The sequence below is a fragment of the Nicotiana tomentosiformis genome, chromosome 8 (assembly GCF_000390325.3).
Source record: "Nicotiana tomentosiformis chromosome 8, ASM39032v3, whole genome shotgun sequence".
In the NCBI taxonomy this organism is placed as follows: Eukaryota; Viridiplantae; Streptophyta; class Magnoliopsida; order Solanales; family Solanaceae; genus Nicotiana; species Nicotiana tomentosiformis.
The window spans coordinates 139,176,925-139,196,746 of NC_090819.1; the positions used below are offsets into that span (position 1 = coordinate 139,176,925).

The 19,822-nt window shown below is 34.2% G+C and overlaps 1 protein-coding gene across 1 annotated transcript; it reads left to right on the forward strand.

Moving 5' to 3' along the window:
- Window positions 1-13,471: 13,471 nt before the first annotated feature.
- On the forward strand, window positions 13,472-14,287 carry LOC138898232 (uncharacterized). The gene has a single exon (XM_070184280.1). It carries the CDS (start codon window positions 13,472-13,474, stop codon window positions 14,285-14,287), a length of 816 nt encoding a protein of 271 aa, XP_070040381.1.
- Window positions 14,288-19,822: the final 5,535 nt, after the last annotated feature.

The window sequence follows — 19,822 nt, forward strand, 5'->3', positions numbered from 1 at the left end:
TCAACCCAACATTCAAGCACTTGTCAAATCAAATGCAATAAATCCTAGCTATAGTTAAGATCATAGTAAAATTCATAAATACAACACACTAGTAAAGATGTCATAATATGCGGAGGGGTGTCAGGATTTAAAGTTTATAAATTTAAAATTTTAGTCTAATTAAATTACTGAGTTCTAGATTAATTAGTTTCTTAAAACAAATATACAATTTAGACCAAAGTTAATGAATGCAGTCAAATTCGTAAATTTGGGTGTTTGTTATGGTTCGAGATAGCAGGTACTCGCAAAATTTCGGACACCACTATTATAAAAAAAATGGTGTTTGGAAGGAAATAAATTCGGAAATAAGTTCAATGCACCTAATATGGAATCTTGGTTCTTACTTCGTCCACATATTTTTTTGGTTATTTATGAACCAAAAACATTACTATAAGATTACCATTTCACCAGTTCTATCTACATTTGAACAGTACTTGTCGATTCGTAGCGTAAACAACGGAGTCAATATTCAAGAAATGTAATTTAAATTGGATTTCTTTAATCTTTCCCAAAAAAAGAGAGTGGGTTTAAAGCAATTAAAGCGCTGTTATATCTTCTTTTAATTATTGGCTTTATATATGGGGAACTGTGACCTATGTCTTTTACTGTGGAATTTTATTCAACCTTTCCATTTATTAATTAATCCCTTTTTTCAGTTTAAAAAAACAAAGACAAGATGCCTTTGTTTTTTAAACTGTTTTTTCAGCATAAAATATGGCACGTGCAAACCCTATTCAAGAACAAAAAGAATTAATTCAAATATTGTAGCTTAGTCCAGGCAAAGTATAGTCGTGCACACGAGTGGCGGAGCATATCAGATTCAGGTTATTAAGTCTTAATTAAACCCCTCTAGTTTAATCACAATTAATGCTAAACCCTCTAGTTTATTTCCTAATAATGTACTTAGATGTTGTCTCTATTATAACTGGAAAAGCTTTAAGAATCACAGCCTGACCTTCCACCCAATCTTGACCAAAGATTTTAAACCAGGAAAGCAAAATACAATAATACATACAATTCATTTGTGAAGATATACCGTGCAAAAAACAGTTAAACTGAATCTAGTATTTTCGGCATATAATATGTGTGTGTAAAATATTATCAAGATTTTAACAAATTTTAAATTTTGAGCAAATATTTTTAATAGTCCAATATGTGTAGTCCTAACAATTTTTAAAGTTAAACCAATCAATTTTAAAATTTAAATTTGCTTATGTTCCTAATGATATAGGGAAAGTGACAAAAACAGGATACTTTTGTGTTACTATTGATTTTTTTGACCCCATCAACACAAGTTTTGAGAAAAAAAATCCCATGTCTTATATTTAAAACACATCGGGCAGAATTTTTCCCGATCGCCAAAATTTTAAAGTAAACTCGGCAGAATTTCAACAATTATGGTGATCGTCAGGATATTGTCGCAAATCCTAACAGACTACCAGAATCTTTTACCATTTGGATGAAGATTGACGATCATCAGAATTTTTGGTTTAAAATTCTGGTGCTGAAACTTCCGATGATCTTCAGAATTTTTGGTGCTTTGAAATTTTGGCAAGGGTATTTTGATGTTTTGACACGGCTATTGTCTTCAAAATAAATTTAACAAGGACAAAATATAAATAATAATTCAAAAAAGGTTCATCCAGCCTAATAATTCCCTAATCATGCTTAAGTTGGTCTACTCTTTCGTTAATCATTTGAATATAAGTTCTTAAATTAAATGAGTTGCCTTTTGGGCACCTCAAATGTACTATGAATTGTCCTTTTGAATAAGAGGTAAGTGTTGGCATGGATGTATTTTCCCTTTTTAATTACTTTTGAGTTGTCCACTACAATTTGTTTTTGACAAATAGTAGTGATGACTAGTCATAATTTTCTTTTATTTATTGTTACTTTTAATTAATAAGAGCAATGAGTAAAGAATATATGTATTTTGTAAGAAGCAAAAGTGCACTTTAAGCTAGCAAAAAAGAATTAAGACAGAATTAATGTCATCAAAGAAACTATAGTCAACCCTACTTTGTTATAGCTCAGGAAAAAATTAAAATATTAAACTATATATTAAAACACATATCTAGCAATATATAGGCATACATTCCAAGCGTGTTTTAGTATCTTCGTGTCCCCTACCTAAACCTCCATTTTACATTTTAAACTAATTACATGTAGTCAAAATTATAGTATATGTATATATAAATACATCTTTTTTGTTTGGGTGAAAAAGAAGTAATTGCTCCGTTTATTTACGACAAAATCTAGGAAGTAGGCAGAGTACTAAGCCAAAACAAAGTCCCATGAATCTAGCATTTTCTAAAGAAAAAAATAGAAAAAGAAAACATTTTTTTATTGAAAAAGATTATTAAGGAAGGCTGGAACTCTGGAAGAGTAAAATTTTAAAGAAGTTAAGAAAATATTTACTGTTCAAAAAGGATATAAAAGTATATTGCCTACATTTTTTCATTAGTAATGTACTTTGTTTGAATACCATGCCATAATAAATTTATCAGAATAACCAAGCAAAAACAAATTATTTCTAAAACTCAAAAAAATAGTTCAGTGGTACAAAAAAGATTGCGATCTCAATTGGTTTTCTATGTTAGTATGTTAACACGTAAAACAAAAAAATAAGATCGTGACAGAAAATAGGACATCGATTGTTAGACTAAAAATCGATTAGAGCTGATTTTATATATAAGGAAAAACTTATAGAAGTGTTTTTCAAAAAAGTACTTTTGGTAAGAAGAATTTTGTGTTTGACTAATTAATTTGAAAAATATTTTTGAGCACAAATTAGTGTTTGACCAAACTTTTAAAAAGTGTTTCTAAGTATTTTTCTCAAAAATGTTTTTCAAAAAAGTATTTATGGGGAGAAGCTATTTTTTTCTGCTTCTCAAAAAATGCATCTACTTTTACTCAAAAACTCTTTTTTTCTTAAAAAAATTTCGCCAAACACCTTAACTTTGAGGAAAAAAACACTTTTGGCCAAGAATTTTTTTTTTGCCAAACATGCTATTACTTACGTTCAATCTTTATACCAAACTAGATGATTTATCCGTATAAGTCACAAATTAATATACAACATTAATATAATTAATTTATATTTAACTTATAAAATTTATTTTCCATTTATTAATTTAACACGAATATAATGTTTAAACTACCCATCTTAACTAAGAACCATGTAGAAGATACTCTTTTTTCGTCTAGCTCTTAATATTTTGGAATCTGATTAATTTAGATTCTAATCGGGAAATTCCTGATTGAAATACTTCGTTCCTTGTAAAAAACTATTTCATTCTCATGACTCAAAACTAAAAATTTTGACTAAGAATATAAAGATATTTATTATCCATCATCCATCATTACTTTTGGTAAATCCTACCTAAGATATAATTATTTATTTATTTTTCACCCCGTATTCGATACTCATAATTCGATTAAAATCAGATTAGCATAAAAAAATTCCATATAAGTGGTTAGCTTGATCTCAAGACGAATACTTAATATTTCACTACAATCCTTGTTAGTCCTCTCTCTTATATTCTCTATTCAATGACCACTACTGTTCCATCTCTACTATAGTAAATAATAAATGTAAAAAAGTGGGAATTGTTTTTTGACTTCTCAAATTTCCAAGCCATTCACGACGGAGACACGTCGACGTCACGTGAAGGTACACGTTTCAGCTGGTTAACGGACGGAGCTTAAACGGCGCCGGTAACGGAGTATTCAAATGGGTGGTGGACAGGTGTCAGCGTGGAACCAGTTGTGGGCCCATTTGAGTCCAAAAAACAGGTCCATTAAATTGTTTTGGACTTCCGAGACATGGCCCGTACGATCCGCTTGTTCTTCCCATCAACTTTCTCACCTAAATTTTACCAATTTATTAATTACTTCCCAACTTTGTAAGTACACAAATTCTAGTTCCACTTGCAATGCAGCATTCACCGATAACCCTTTTTTTGTCCAAACTTTTAAAATCTGATTATTTTTAAAAGTATTTTTTTTTTAAAAAGTATTATTTGTGATTGTATATTTGACTAATTAATTTTAAAAGTACTTTTGAGCAGTAATTAGTATTTGATCAAATTTTTAAAAACTGCTTCTAAATATATTATTCTCAAAAGTAGTTTCGGAGAGAACCTACATTTTTATGCTTCTCAAAATCTGTTTCTGCTTCTACTCAAAAATACCTTCTTCTTTTTTTACCAAGTGCAACATTCAACATATATAGAGCATGAGTGTCAATACATAATATTAGACCAATTCTGAAAAAAACGTACATAAAATATGGCAGAGAGACCATGATTCACGTGACCCATAATTAACACTAAAGATCCGCCCCTAAGTTCTTCCACTTGGAATTCCTAGATCACCCGATCGTTTCTCTTTAATCACTCAATTTTACATCAAATAGACTTATACTGTTATATTTACGAGCAGAATTTTAATTTAAGTTTATTTCACACACCTCCGTTTGAATCGAATATGGATTACCCTATTAGAAATTCTATAAATTCTATATACAATGATATTGTAATTTGAAAGTTAAAGTATTGTCCTGTAATTAAAGTAAGAATTTATTTTTATCTTCCGCCCTTCATTCAATTTTCGTTTTAGAGCCCGATTAATCGATGGAAATATCTTGACTTTGGTTTATAACTTGAACTGAAGAAAACATTTAAAACTAAAAATGAAAAATAACTTATATTAACACCTGTCGCAAGTATTTACGTCCGAATAGGTATCCAAAGATGCTACACGACGTATTTTTGCCATTTTGCATGATAAATGCTCTTTTAATTTCTTGAAAAAACCAGTGTCTTCGTTCTATTTTATATAGCGGTGTTTTGATCACAAAATTTAAGAAATAAATATAAACTTTTGACACATAAGGTAAATATATATTTGAAGTATTACAATTATCTTCATTATCAACAATCAAATGAGAAATACTAGAGTTTACCTGTCCTTCCATATTATATATATCTTCGTATAATCTAATAAGTCATGTCATTAAGGCCGGATAAAATGTGCATATCAGATGAAACAATATCACATAAAATGAACAGAGAGTCGGAGAGAGTATTATTCCTTACACAAATAATATTTCTTGTTTCATGACCGCATATCTAATAAATTTACCAAAAAACAAAAAGGAAGATAAAACATTCTTACATGACGAAATCGCACTATTATCATCATCACCATATGCTTTTCCTTGCAAAGCTCAAGTTTTCAACTACGGTCAAACTTCTTTATAACAGACTCATTTGTTTTGATATTTTTTGGTTGTTATAGTGAAGTGATGTTATAGAAAACATATATTATAACATAAAATAAAAATTTGGTTCCAAAAAAAACTTGGCTATTACAGTAAAGTGTTAGTATAGATGATGGCTATTACAAAGAAGTCTGGTTGTATATAGGCAACATCATCATTTATGAATATGAAATTGCAGTAGAATTAATGTAAGTAGTGCTTGAGAAGTAGTACGCACGATGGAAAAAAAAAACAAATAAATTGGCTAAGTGAAGAAAGAAACACACACACAAAATTTATGAGAGGGTTAAATTATGAATATATTCATGAAAATCGAGGGGCAGCACGTGACTTCAGTACAATTTCAGGCTTTTCAGCCCATACTTGCTCAAATTCTATTATATACTATTAACATGCTGTTTTGCTGGAGAAACGAATTGAGAAATGACTAAGAATTTTAGCACCATTCCTAATGCTATTGACTTGTCTAGAGCTTATTTATATAACACCATCATATTTGGAAACTTCTACTTGGAACTTTGCCCCTTCCGAATAATTCAATAAATTTAAGGTATTTTTACACAAATAGCCGGGTCGAATTTACTGGTTAATTTTCCTAGCCGGCAGAGATGAGGTCAGGATTTGAATCTTATGGGTTCTATATTCGACTCTTTTTAATTAATTAATCGATTCTAAATTAAAAATTTATAATGTTAAAGAGTCGTTTGGTAGCCGGTTGGAGATAATTTTACACATTGTTTGGTTATAAAAATAGGAAAAAGTAATCTCCACATATAATCTAACATAAGTTATACAATGTTTGGTTGTTCTTTTTCTCTTTTTCACATAAAACATAGTATTGCTAATATAATATTTGGTTCATGCTTTTCTTTTCCGCATAACTAATACATGTATAAGTTAAAAGAGAATCTATGTATTATTTATGTAAGATAGAAGATGGAATAACTTATACATATGTATTAATAATAGTTGTATTAAAATACAAGATGACAAGAATAACCTCTATTCAAACTTAAATTTTTAGTTTAAAATATACTTAACAATTTTAATAGAATAAACTAGACAAATAATAAAAAATACTCACATTACATTACTAAATTACTAATACTTACATAACTATTGCATAACTAATACTTGTATAACTAATCCATGCATAACTAATTCATGCATAGCTAAATTCTGCATAACTAATCGTAATATAATTAAACCCAGCATAACTAATCCGTGCATAACTAACTCTTGTATAACTAATCCTTACATTATTACTACCCCCATAGCTTTAACTACCAACCAAACGACCCATAAGTGATTTTCTTAAGACAAATATATGATTTGAACTAAAGCTACTAGGTTTCGGCCGAAACTGTATCCTATATTCTAGCTCCACCCATACTCTCTGTTATATATAGATTATACATTGATCATACACGATTATTACACACTTATTATAAATGGATTAATTATACATGTATTACATACATCTGCCAACTATTTTAAATTTTAAGCGGTTGGGTGGACGACTATTTAGGTCAATTCTTCTAAATTTTAATTTAAATGATGCAAAGAACATTATGTATATGGAACTCAATATTCGGCATGAAACATTGATACATAGTTAAATATATAAAAATCCACTAAAATTTAAGCAAATATAAAATTCTAAACCTATAACTTCAAAAAATAGAATAACTACTAAGAAGTAAGAACTTTAAACATTGATTTTATCAAGATTAAATTCTAGAATTTGCCTTGGCATATTTAACATGCAACAATTCTGCAAAATGAGCAGTTTCTGTGATAGAAGAAGCGGTATGGTTGATTAATCTGGCGAAGTAAAATTAAGAAGAACTATAAGAGATGATTATAAATGTTGCTCAGTAAAAGGGGTAAAATGAACATTTTTTTATGGTAGATGTAGCTTGTAAATTACTGAAAAGATGAATTAAAAATTAGGTATCTAAACAAGTTGAAGTACTAAACCTCAAAGAAGATCCAAGTTTTGTCTGCTAATAAGTTAGGTTCCTGCCTGGAAAAATATTCTTCTTTGAATAATTATTGTAATTTTGGCATTTTTGTCTGTCGAATAATAATTATAATTTATAAAAATGAATTTTAATTTGCTGTATTAGGAATGAATTTAGTCGACTACACTAAACCTGTCTTATTTGTTGTCCTATGGAAACGTATAGGTACAATAATATACTGATTTAACATATACAAATCTAATATACACATGCAGACAAATATCTTCTTTTTCCTCTCCCTTAATTTATAACGAAAATCCGATGAATTTTCCATGTCACTTTTCTTTCAAAATGTACTATGACAAATGTAGCTTAAATTTCCCATTTGTAGAATCCTTTCCCTTGTCTACTTTCATATAACACTATATATTTGGAGTCAAATCATTTTTTTCTTGACTATGCTGTTAAAACAAATTCTATTAATCTTTAATATAGAAGCTGTGCTATAATATTCTTTTTGTAGATGTATAACTCTAATTAAAAAAATTAAGAAATCAATGTACGAGTATATACGATATTAACTTATATGCACTATTTAAGAATGTGGTGGAATCGACAAGTTTCTTAATTCATTTGATTTGAGTTTTGAGGATGAGGTTTTTTTTTTGTAGGAAGTAGGGAGCGCTAAAACACTAAATGCTTGAAGAAAAAATTAAAGATAACTTAAATGTTTTTTTATTTTCTTTTTCTTATTTTAGACGAATTATTTTTCTAGAACCGAGGATTTATCGAAACAACTTTTCTATCTCGCACAAGGTAGGAGAAAAGTCTACGTATAATTTATATTCTTCTCAGACTCCACTTATGCAATTACACTTAATATATTGTTGTTGTTTCCCTTTACGGACTTCATCCCTATAATATAATGGGTTCATAATTCTATTAAGCACACAGCATAAATCAAGGTAGTAATCTGGAACTTGATGCATAATTTTGACTTAGAACCCAATTAGAAACTACTATAATTCTGTCTCCAATTATAAAAAAGATTAATTAATAATGGAATTGTTTTCTCCATTATTCGTGGCTCAAAGTAATCAACCTTGCTACTCCACTTGCTATCTTGGGGTTGATGCTTTTTGTTTGTTGTTTTGTATTCTATGAAACTTCTTCCTAAAACCTCCACCACCCCCACTTGCAAATAAACAAATAATTAGAAATTTCGTCGTACTTTTGAGAATCCAAAAAAACCATCAATGGAAACATTAACAACGTCATAGTCTTTCAAGATTTGAGAAATCCAAACAAACATCAATTAATGTAAATCTTAACGAGAAACTTTCTCAAGAGAGTACTTTGTCGATTCTAATGTTTCATAATTGCTTGTCGTCTTTTGTCTGTGGTCTCATGCACGTTGAATTTTGTTGAGTCCAAGAAAAAGAAAACCACAACTAGCTCTTATTTTGTCTTCGCTAATCCATATAATTAACTCTTCTTCACTTTGAGTTTTACCCTTGGATCTTATATACATACACCCAAAAAAAGTTTAAGGCAATTTATGCCAATTTTTCCTCCTTTGAGCTTTCCCAAAATATTCTACACTTTTCATAAATTAAAAGCTTTAGTAATATATTTTATATACATAAAATTTATGTTACTCATTTTTACTTTTCTTCTATACAACTTTGTCCTCTATATATTGTGTTTTTTTGTTGTTGTAATTTTTAATGTTAACTCCACATATTTTCCAGAGAAATACTAAAATATCCATATTTCTAACTCTTTACTTACTAATTGTGCTTAATTTATTATATCTACCCCCAAGATATTAATGATGCGAGTGTCCTTTGTAGTACTTCTTATTCATTTACTAATCCTCATAAGTCGTGATTAAATACTATTCTCCCGGTCCACAATAAGTGATTTTTTTGCTCTTTTTTGTGATCCAAAATAATTGATTTTTCAGATTTCAAGAATGAATTAATTATTTTTCTCCTATATTCACCTTGGAATAAATACTAAATAGTGTTGGAGTATGTGTTAGGAGTGTTTATGTGAAAAAATAGTAAAGGTTAATATGGTCAATTTTATTGCTAATTATTGTTAAAATGTAAGCTTCTTAATTTGTGTGAAAATATGCAAAAAAAAAAATTAAAAAAAATCAGTTATTATGGAGCGGATGAAGTAGCAGTGTTTCTCATATTCGTCCTTAATTGTTGGTTGTCTCCAGCCAATTAACCAGCCACCGACACATCCCCAGTACTCCCAACCCCAATGAAACAAACGAAAAATTGAAATTCCTTAAAACATGGTTTAGTTGCTAATAAAGATGGAGTTTAACTTCAAAATAATAGAACGAAGGATGGGATTAGCAACCTGAAAAATATGACATATTACCTTCTATAACCATATTTAAATTTTAAATAATAGAAAAAAAAAATCATGATTAGTAACCTGAAAAATACGACATGCTATCTTCTACAACATGGCGAAAAACAATGATGGTCCAAAATATTTTTATACTATAAGCAGTGACTGAGCCATTAATTTTATTAAGATGTGTCAAAATATGAAAAAGTAAACTCACAAAAAAGTAAACTCACTATATATATATACATAAAAATAAAATTTTGATTAAACTATACAATTTAATGTTCTGGCGAAAAGGTGTCAATTAACATCTCTTAGTATAGGTGGCTCCGTACCGAGTTTAATCACTGCGTTCTTGAGATGTTTATGATGCTATGAAACAATAAAGACATAATAAAAGCTGGAGATTAATATTTCACTGCAGTCTAAAATATTCAAATTTCACAGCAGTCTTTTCTTGAATCAAGTAGTGAAGTGTACTAGCTAGTTTAGGCTATTGCCTTAATGAGAATTAATCAATCCGTTCACTTTGCTTAACGACAACATGGTCAAACTTGTGTAAAATTCAAAGGTGCTTACATCAATTGTTAAGTTTAAAATTGATGCACATTCTTTTACAAGTTCCCCATATGTTAATCACGTTTTTTTATTCTGTAATTTAAGAATGTTTTGGCCCCCTTTGAGATATAAAGACAAATAATAAATACTAAGCACAAAGTGATGATAAAAGATCCAAAAGCTATATAAAGGACAAATTAAACGGCAAATAATTATGAGTTATTTTGGAGAGACCAAACACCAAATGATTCAAAGACAACTAAGAACACATCATCTAATTAGTTCATAGCTTAAAGGTGTACTGCCAGGCAAACAAAGGGGCCCTTCAGTTGATTGTATTTGAACAAATTAATCCCGGTGAAAAGGAGCATTGGCGTAACGATAAAATTATCTCCGTGTGATTTATAGGTTACAGGTTCAAGCCGTGGAATCAACCACTAACGCTTGCATTATAGTAAGCTCAGTGGACCTTGCGTAAATACAAGATATTTTATTTATCTGACTGTCTTTTTTTAATTCGAGTATATAACTCCACATAAAATAATATAATATTTGTTTAGTTGCCTAAGAAAAAAAAGTACCGCATTTGAATGACGGGAAATTCGATAATATTCGTATTAAGTTATGCGAAAATCATGTTGCATAAATGTGAATAAGAAATATATATTAGCTATTTAGGGATGAAACCACTTAAAGGCAAATTGCTCTTTAAACGTAAGTCAGTCATGTGTAACAATTTCTTTATCATTAATCATAGAATAAAAGTCATTCAATATTATTAATCACCTTATAAACAATCGTTATAGTATGTGAATCAAACAAACATAAATGGAATAAACTTAACAAAGACGTATTAAGCTCTATCCTACATAAACTAAGTGCTAAAGAAGAAAAAGACTTGAATCAACTTTTTCATATACGTTAGGACAATTTTGTTTGTATCAAATTCTATTATCAGAACTATTTTTGGCTTGATTATGATTTTTTTGTTTGGATATACGGATCATATCAAGTGGAATTTGGAACCTCATTATTCTTATAACAGCGACATTAATATTACATGACAATTATTCTCTATAACCTGTCATTTTGTTTGTTTCAAATGGCCGCTCAAAAACATTTCTTAAGTATTTTCAACTTGTAACCTCGTTTTACAAGTTCATTGTTTTCACTCTAAAGTCAAATACAAATTAAAGTGAGTCTTCAAAGAAGTTATTCCCTCTTGCCAAAATTGATAAAGCACTTAGGTAATCACAAACCTTTTAAAGTGATGTTTTGTTGCCTAGAAACTAGTTATGGTCTACAAAGGTACTTGACAGTTGACACACAAAAAATATATTTTTTCAAAATACTAAATAACAAGTGCATGGTAAAAGAACTTTCGATTTGTAATGATTTGTCACTCCCCATGCAAATCTTTATACTAACAACCTATTATACCTCTTAATCAGTTAGTAGCTCATGTGGTTATCTGAAGTTGATTGGACCTTTTCCTATAGCCTGTGTAAAAGATGGATTTTCAAGAAATAACCCAAATAGCAGCTCACTCTAAAAAAATAGTCGATGGAGATATAATATATACATAATTTATGTATTATATGTCTATAATTATGTATAATCAATGTATCAACTATAAATATGATTAGAAAAGGTAAACAATGAATATGACCGACTATTTGTGTAAAAGTTTCAAAGATTTTTACGCAATTATCTAAGTTAAGATTAACTGTTGATAGCCTGATAATATTATTGCGCTAAAATGACCAAAAAATATTGTTAAACATGATATGATATTATTTGTTTTCGACCAAGCACACACTTTTTCCTAAAAGGCCTCACAAGATTAAAAATATTGAATTCCTTATAAGTTCTACTTTCCATGTGGTTATCTGAAGTTGACTGGACAGTTGCTAGTCAATGCAATAGGAAACTATTAAAAACTTCAAATTAATGTCAAAAGACAATTCCAACACCACAAAACCTTCGATTTTTACAATGGAAGAGGAAAGTTTAGTTAATGATCTTACTGCAATTACCGTGTTATTACTTATCCGGTTTAAGAGAAAAATAATTATGGCATGGTAGCCATGATTATAAATGATTAGCCGCTCCTAAGAAATTTTAATTCGAGAATTCGATTTTAAAATCAAAATGATCAAATGAAACAAAGAGGAGACGGCTGTGTTTGTTTGATGTGTTGTTAAGGAATGTTTGGACTTATTGGTAATCAGGCAACCCAATAAAGCAACCAAATAACCTTGGACCGGCTAAGTAGTTTTCCTTGTAATCTCGGGCAACTTTAGTTCCCAAGTTACTGCTACTCTCCCTCGTACTTGATTCCTCGCTTGTTCTTGTTACTTTGGATAAAAGAAAATAGTTATCCATCCATATTATCCCTTAAAATATGAGTTGAATAATGAATTATTTAAAAATGGATCAAATATGGATAACCAGATGGATAACTAATGGTTTTAACTTTTATATTTGTAAAACTTCAATTTGAGAATTTCTCAAGTTTGGGAGACTAGAATTTTTCCAAAAGTGATCATATACAAGAAGCCACGAAAAATATGGTTATCCATATTATCCGCTGGTTAACCCGTTTTTATATGGGTCGGGTCGGACAATTTATCTATTTTTTGCATCACCCATCTTCGACCCGACCCGCCTATTTCCCACCCTACATGTAGGCATTAAATTGCTCTTTGGATTAGAGGTTAGAGTTAGAGTTCTAGCTACGGGTTCGATAGAATCCAGAGCTTTGACTATAACCCTATATTAATACTAAGAAATTTTATAAAAATATAAAAATAATTAATTCAAAACACAACTTTTTCTAGAATCCTAAGCCCATATTTAGTCTTATCAGTAACATATTCAATAATCAATTTGTGTTCGGTTGAACTCAGTCTTTCGGTGTTGATAGAGCTAAATACATATATTACTTAACTCTATTGACCGGGAACCACGGTCAAAGAGTGATGGATATCAGCAATACGATGGAGATCGGAGAAACAGCGGGCCTGGACGCAACCCCGTTCGAATTGATAGAAGAAATGATCGAGGACAGAGCTCTCGAGGGCTCATGAGTAAGAGCGGTTTCGACAGAAATGTGGAACCTAAAGAAGCACCACGACTGTCCGAATACAACTTCAACATTGATGCATCAGATATTGTATCGGCCATTGGGTGCATCAAAGACACCATGTGACCCCGACCTCTGCAGACCGATCCGGCCTAGAGAAATCCTAATCAAATGTGCAAATATCATGGCACCCATGGTCATAGAAGAGAAGATTGCAGACAGCTGAGGGAGGAGGTAGCCCGTTTGTTCAACGAAGGGCATCTTCGAGAATTCTTAAGCGATCGGGATAAAAACCACTTCAAGAACAGAGATTCAAACAGACAGAATGAGCAAGAAGAGTCACAACATGTGATCCACATGATTGTTAGAGGGGTCGATATTCCTCAGGGGCCCTTATTCAAACAGACCAAGATGTCGATCACGAGGGAAAAGCGGACTCGAGACTACCTAACGAAAGGGAACTTATCTTTCAATGACGAGGATGCAGAGGGGATCTTACAACCCCACAACGATGCACTCGTAATATCTGTTTTTATGAATAAAATTCAAGTTAAACATGTTTTGATTGATCCAGGTAGCTCGGCCAACATTATTCGATCGAGGGTCGTAGAACAACTCAGCCTACAAGATCAAATTGTGCTCGCAGCCCGAGTATTGAACGACTTCAACATGGCAAGCGAAACCACCAAAGGTGAAATTACTTTCCTAGTGAACGTGGCAGGGACCATACAAGAAACAAAGTTCTATCTGATCAAGGGTGATATGAGGTACAACGCCCTGCTTGGAAGGCCGTGGATCCATAGCATGAGGGCAGTACCTTCGACTCTTCACAAAGTTCTGAAGTTCCCGACATCAGATGGAGTCAAAACAGTGTACGGGGAGCAACCCACCGCCAAAGAGATGTTTGCAATCGATGAAGTGATATCGGTATCGTCACTCTCATCAATGACGGGATCAGATTCGAAGGGAAAGCAGGAGGCCAAATAGCAACCACAAATACCGAACTCGACCCAATTGCAGGAGCAAGGGATCGACGATGATGACGACTATTGGATCCCTTAATCCTTCATAATTCCCTATGACTTCGACGCCACCAAGTCAATGATCGAAGAGCTAAAATAAGTCACACTGCCCAAGCATCAGCCCGAACGAAAGGTATACCTAGGCACGGGGCTAACCCCCGAGCTCAGCAAAAAACTTCTTCATTTCCTTAAAGCTACCACATATTGCTTTACTTGGTCCCACCTCGATATAACAGGGATCCCACCAAAAATTACCACTCACAAACTGAGCCTTGACCTTAAATTCTGCCCGGTGAAGCAAAAAAGAAGGCCCCAGTCCGAAGTCAAACATGCCTTCATCAAGGACGAGGTAACCAAACTTCTCAAAATAGGATCCATTCGGGAAGTAAACTACCCCGAATGGTTAGCAAATGTAGTGGTAGTCCTTTAAGAAGGGAAACAAACTTAGAATATATGTAGATTATAGAGACCTCAATAAAGCATGCTCAAGGATTCTTTTCCTTTACCTAATATCGATCGTATGATCGATGCCACGGCTGGCTACGGGACTCTCAGTTTTCTCGATGCCTACTCCAGGTACAACCAGATACAGATGAACCCAGAGGATTAGGAAAATACCCCGTTTATCACTAAGTATGGTACCTACTGTTATAATATAATGTCATTCGGTCTAAAAAATGCTGGTGAAACTTATCAACGCCTAGTAAACCGAATGTTCGAAGAACTAATAGAAAAGCAATGGAAGTTTATTTGATGGCATGTTAGTTAAGTCCCTGCGAGCAGAGGGCCATTTAAAGCATTTGTAGGAGACTTTCGATATACTGAGGAAGTACAATATGAAGGTCAATCCCGAAAAGTGTGCATTCGGGGTTGGCTCAGGTAAGTTTCTTGGTTTCATGGTGTCCAATCGTGGAATCGAGATCAACCCCGATAAAATTAAAGTTATCGAGGATATCACAGTAGTGGATAATATAAAGACCGTGCAGAGGCTGACGGGGCGGATAGCCGCCCTAGGACGATTCATTTTGAGGTCCTCATATAGGAGCCACCGATTCTTCTCGCTATTTAAGAAGAAGAGCAATTTTGCATGGACTCCGGAATGGTAGCAGTCGTAGGAGGAACTAAAGCGGTATTTATCGAGCCCACCGCTGCTTCACACCCCGAAAGTGGACGAACAACTTTACTTATACTTGGCAGTCTCGTAGATAGCGGTAAGTAGAGTCTTGGTCCGAGAAGAACAAGGTACGCAACTCCATGTCTATTATGTTAGTCGAACCTTAGTTGAGGTCGAAACTAGATATCCACACTTAGAAAAATTAGTGCTTGCTTTAATAAGCGCCTCTAGAAAACTAAAACCATATTTTCAATGTCATCCAATATGTGTTGTAACCCCTTATCCTCTTCGATATATTTTGCCCAAACCCGAGCTTTCTGGTCGATTGGACAAATGGGCCGTAGAAATCAGTGGGCGCGATATTGAGTATCGACCCCGAACCGCCATCAAGTCTCAAATCTTTACGGACTTCATGGCTGACTTTACGCCGGCCCTCGTACCTGAGGTTGAAAAAGAACTACTGATAAAATAGGGTACATCTTTGGGAGTCTGGACCCTCTTTATGGATGGTGCTTCGAACGCGAAGCGTCCGGACTAGGCATCGTACTAAAATCACCCACATGTAATGTAGTTAGACAGTCTATCAGAACTACAAAATTGACTAACAATGAGGCCGATTATGAGTCCATAATTGCAGGTCTCGAACTAGATAGAAGCTTGGGAGCGGAGGTCATAGAGGCTAAGTGTGATTCCCTCATCGTGGTAAACCAAGTTAACCGGACTTTTGAAGTCCGAGAAGACCGAATGCAGAGGTACTTGGATAAACTACAGGTGACTCTATATTGATTTAAGGAATGGACCTTGCAACATGTACCTCGAGAATAGAACAGTGAGGCCGACGCTCTTGCGGACTTAGGTTCATCGATCGAAGACGACGAACTCAACTTGGGGACTATCGTACAACTTATGAGATCGGTAATTGAAGAAGGTCACGCCGAGAAAAGCTAAACAAGTTTAACCTGAGATTGGGGAAACAAATACATAGAGTACTTAAAGAACGGGAAGCTTCTATCAGATCCAAAAAGGTCGAGAGCTCTGCGCACAAAGGCAACACGGTTCACTTTGTCTAAAGACGAAATGCTGTTTAGAAAGACGTTCGATGGACCGTTGGCAATATGTTTGGGACCGGGAGATACCGACTACATCCTACAGGAAATTCACGAGGGCACTTGAGTAAATAATTCTGGTGCCGATTCGCTGGTCCACAAAGTAATCAAAGCAGTGTGCTCTTGGACCGATATGGGGAAGGATGCAAGGGAGTTCGTTCGAAAATGCGACAAATACCAAAGGCATGCGCCCATGATTCATCAACTCGGGGAACTACTCCACTCGGTCCTGTCCCCATGGCCCTTCATGAAATGGGGAATGGACATCGTTGGCCCTCTCCCGTCGGCCTAAGGTAAGGTTCAGTTTATTTTGTTTATGAATGATTATTTCTCAAAATGGGTTGAAGCACATGCTTTCGAGAAACTCAGAGGAAAGGAATCATAGACTTCATTTGGGACCACATCATATGTCAATTCGAGATTCCCTCCGAGATTTTATGTGATAATGGAAAACAATTCATCGGCAGCAAAGTAAAGATCAAAAGGATCCTATCAACACCTTATCATCCTAGCGGGAATAGACAAGCCAAATCGACCAACAAACCATCATCCAAAATCTTAAGAAGAGATTGACCAACGCCAAAGGAAAATGGAGAGAAATACTACCCGAGGTTCTATGGGCATAGCACACAACATCGAAATCCAATAACATAGCAACATTGTTCTCGTTAGTTTATGGCAACGAAGCTCTGATCCCTGTCGAGGTCAGAGAACCTAGCTTCAGGTTTTGATATGAAACAGAGTAGTCGAATAACGAGACCATGAATACGAGACTAGAATTGTTGGACGAAAGATGTGAAGCCATTCTCATCCGATTGGCCATCCAAAAATAGCGGATCAAAAGATATTACATTCGAAGAGTCAATCTTCGACATTTTAACATTGGGGACTTAGGTTCTGAGAAAAGTCATACTCAACACCCGAAATCCGAATGAAGGGAAACTAAGTCCAAACTGGGAAGGACTGTACCAGGTTCTCGAAATTATCGAAAAAGGATCCTACAAGCTCGGCACGATAAACGGCGAATAATTACCGAGCAATTGGAACGTATCGCACCTAAAATAATATTACTCCTAAGTTATGGCCCCTCATATTTTTATTTTTATTTTAAACTAACCCTTGCAGTTGTTCGACTAGAAACAATGATGGATTCTTCGACACGAAGCCTTTAGGTATAAAAGCACACGTGTGACTCTCTTTTTTCCTTAGACCGGTTTTGTCCCAAATGGGTTTTCCGGTGAGGTTTTTAATGAGGCACTATTGATCGTGCTAACTTAGAATAATTAAACAGTATCCGAGGCTTCTTTAAAATCAACGTCGAATACTGAGGGGCATTACCCTCGAATGTCAACTTTAATGCGAGGAAGTTACTTCATGCCAGCAGGGTCTCGATAGGAAAAAAATTGTAAGGGCCAAATGGTCAAACGAACTGTGCCCGCATATTTTTCTCGACCCCTCGCATAGAACATGTACGCATATATAATCATTTATAAAGAAAAGTATTTTTCTTTACCGATATCCCATGCCTTAGAAATTTGTTTCTACTTTACAATTTCATACTCTCGATCTATTATGTAAATAGGCTTAAGGGCTGATTGTAACTAGAGTTCGGATAATTACACCACGCTCAGGGACTGCTGTCCAAAAAATAAACATGATCGAATTATTAAAACTCCGAGATCATAAGACCTTTTAGGCAACCCTCGATTTTTATAGGCCATGACCACCCCACTCGGGGGCTGACACTTCGGGAAAGCTCGAAGTAAAATGGGGAAATAAGCCCAAGGGGCAAATCCCGAACTAAAGAGGCTACGACTGAATTAACATGGGTCAGATACGTACAAATTTCGTAACCAAACATGCCTTCGAATTTTTTCATAAATCGGTTAAAAAGGCTATCCCGACAAAATCATAAAAGGCTTCGATAATATCAAGCCTCGAAAACTCTAATGAGTACAGAATTGTTCGAACTCTCGAACAATTCCTTATTTCATGCTAAGGCATTACAAGTTTTGTTAATACAAATGATAAGAAAAAATTCAAGTCGAAAAGGGAAGAAAGCCATAAACAATCTTTTTACAAAAGCCTAAGGGATGTTTTTTGTTTTTAGTTCGAGAGACCATCCTTGATCAAATAAAAAACCTAAGGGTTACTTTACTTCGAGTTCGAGCAAGCACTCACTCGTTCGTAAAGCCTAAGGGCTATACTTGTTCGGTTTCAACCAAATTGTCTAAACCTCGGACCTTAGAATAGAACTTCATAATTCTATAAGGCAGAAAGGAAGAAAGTTTTTATGTCAAAAATCATTTACAAGGGCAGCATGTCCCGATCAAATTTATCTACAAAAGACCAAAACGGTCTTAAAACAAACACAAAAAATACTAATCCTAAAGGACTTAGTCTTCTCCGGCAGCACCATCTTCGCCCTCGAGGCCTTCTTCGCTTTCAGATCCACTCATACTCTCATAATCATCATCATCAGGAAAGGCCAACACTCTGGCTTCAGCTTCAAGCTCCTTAGCATTCTTGATCTTGGCTTTAAGATTGAAGCCACGAGCATGGATCTCCTCGAGAGTTTCACTTCGAAACTGGCATTTAGCATGATCGGCAACCTAGTTTGCTCGAGCTTGAGCAGGTTCGGCAACCTCCTTTGTTCGAACTTGAGAAGCTTCAACGTCGGACCGATAGACGGCCACAATTGCATCAGCATTAGCTTTGGTCATTTCGACCTCCGATTTGGCCGCTGCAAGTTCTGTGGCCAACCTCTCTCGATCGGAAGTTGCTGAACCCAACCATACTAGAACTCCTCAATTTTCTTGGCTTGCACCAAGGCCTTCTCTTTCAAGCTTCGGAGTTGGGTCTCAGCCGAGGCCAATTGAGCTCGGGCAGCCTCCTTTTATGAGAAAAGGCGATCTATGTTCTTCTTCCTCGCCTCGGCTTCCGCTTTCACTACGTCCACTTCCTCACGAAGCTGCCCGATCACATCGAGCTTTCGCTAGACCTGTGGGACCGAACTGTTAGCCATCACTCCCGAGTCAGTGTCATTAACTTCAAAGATTATTTTTACCTGCTCGACCAAATCACCTTGTTATTTCTGAGTTGCTTCTAGCTCAGCCCGAAGTCTTTTTGCTTCCCCTTCTCTCTACTCACTGAGAAGCTTGAAGGCGTCTCTCTCCTCAGTAAGCCCTCAGATTTCGACTTCATACTGGCTAAGCTCCATTCGGGATTGGAAGAAAGCCTCGTGATGAAGCACAAAAGCCTAAAAAATAGAAAGAAGGAA

Bases quoted from the DNA above. Each gene is read 5' to 3' on its own strand.
- LOC138898232 (XM_070184280.1), top strand. From the start codon at position 13,472: ATGTGCAAATATCATGGCACCCATGGTCATAGAAGAGAAGATTGCAGA.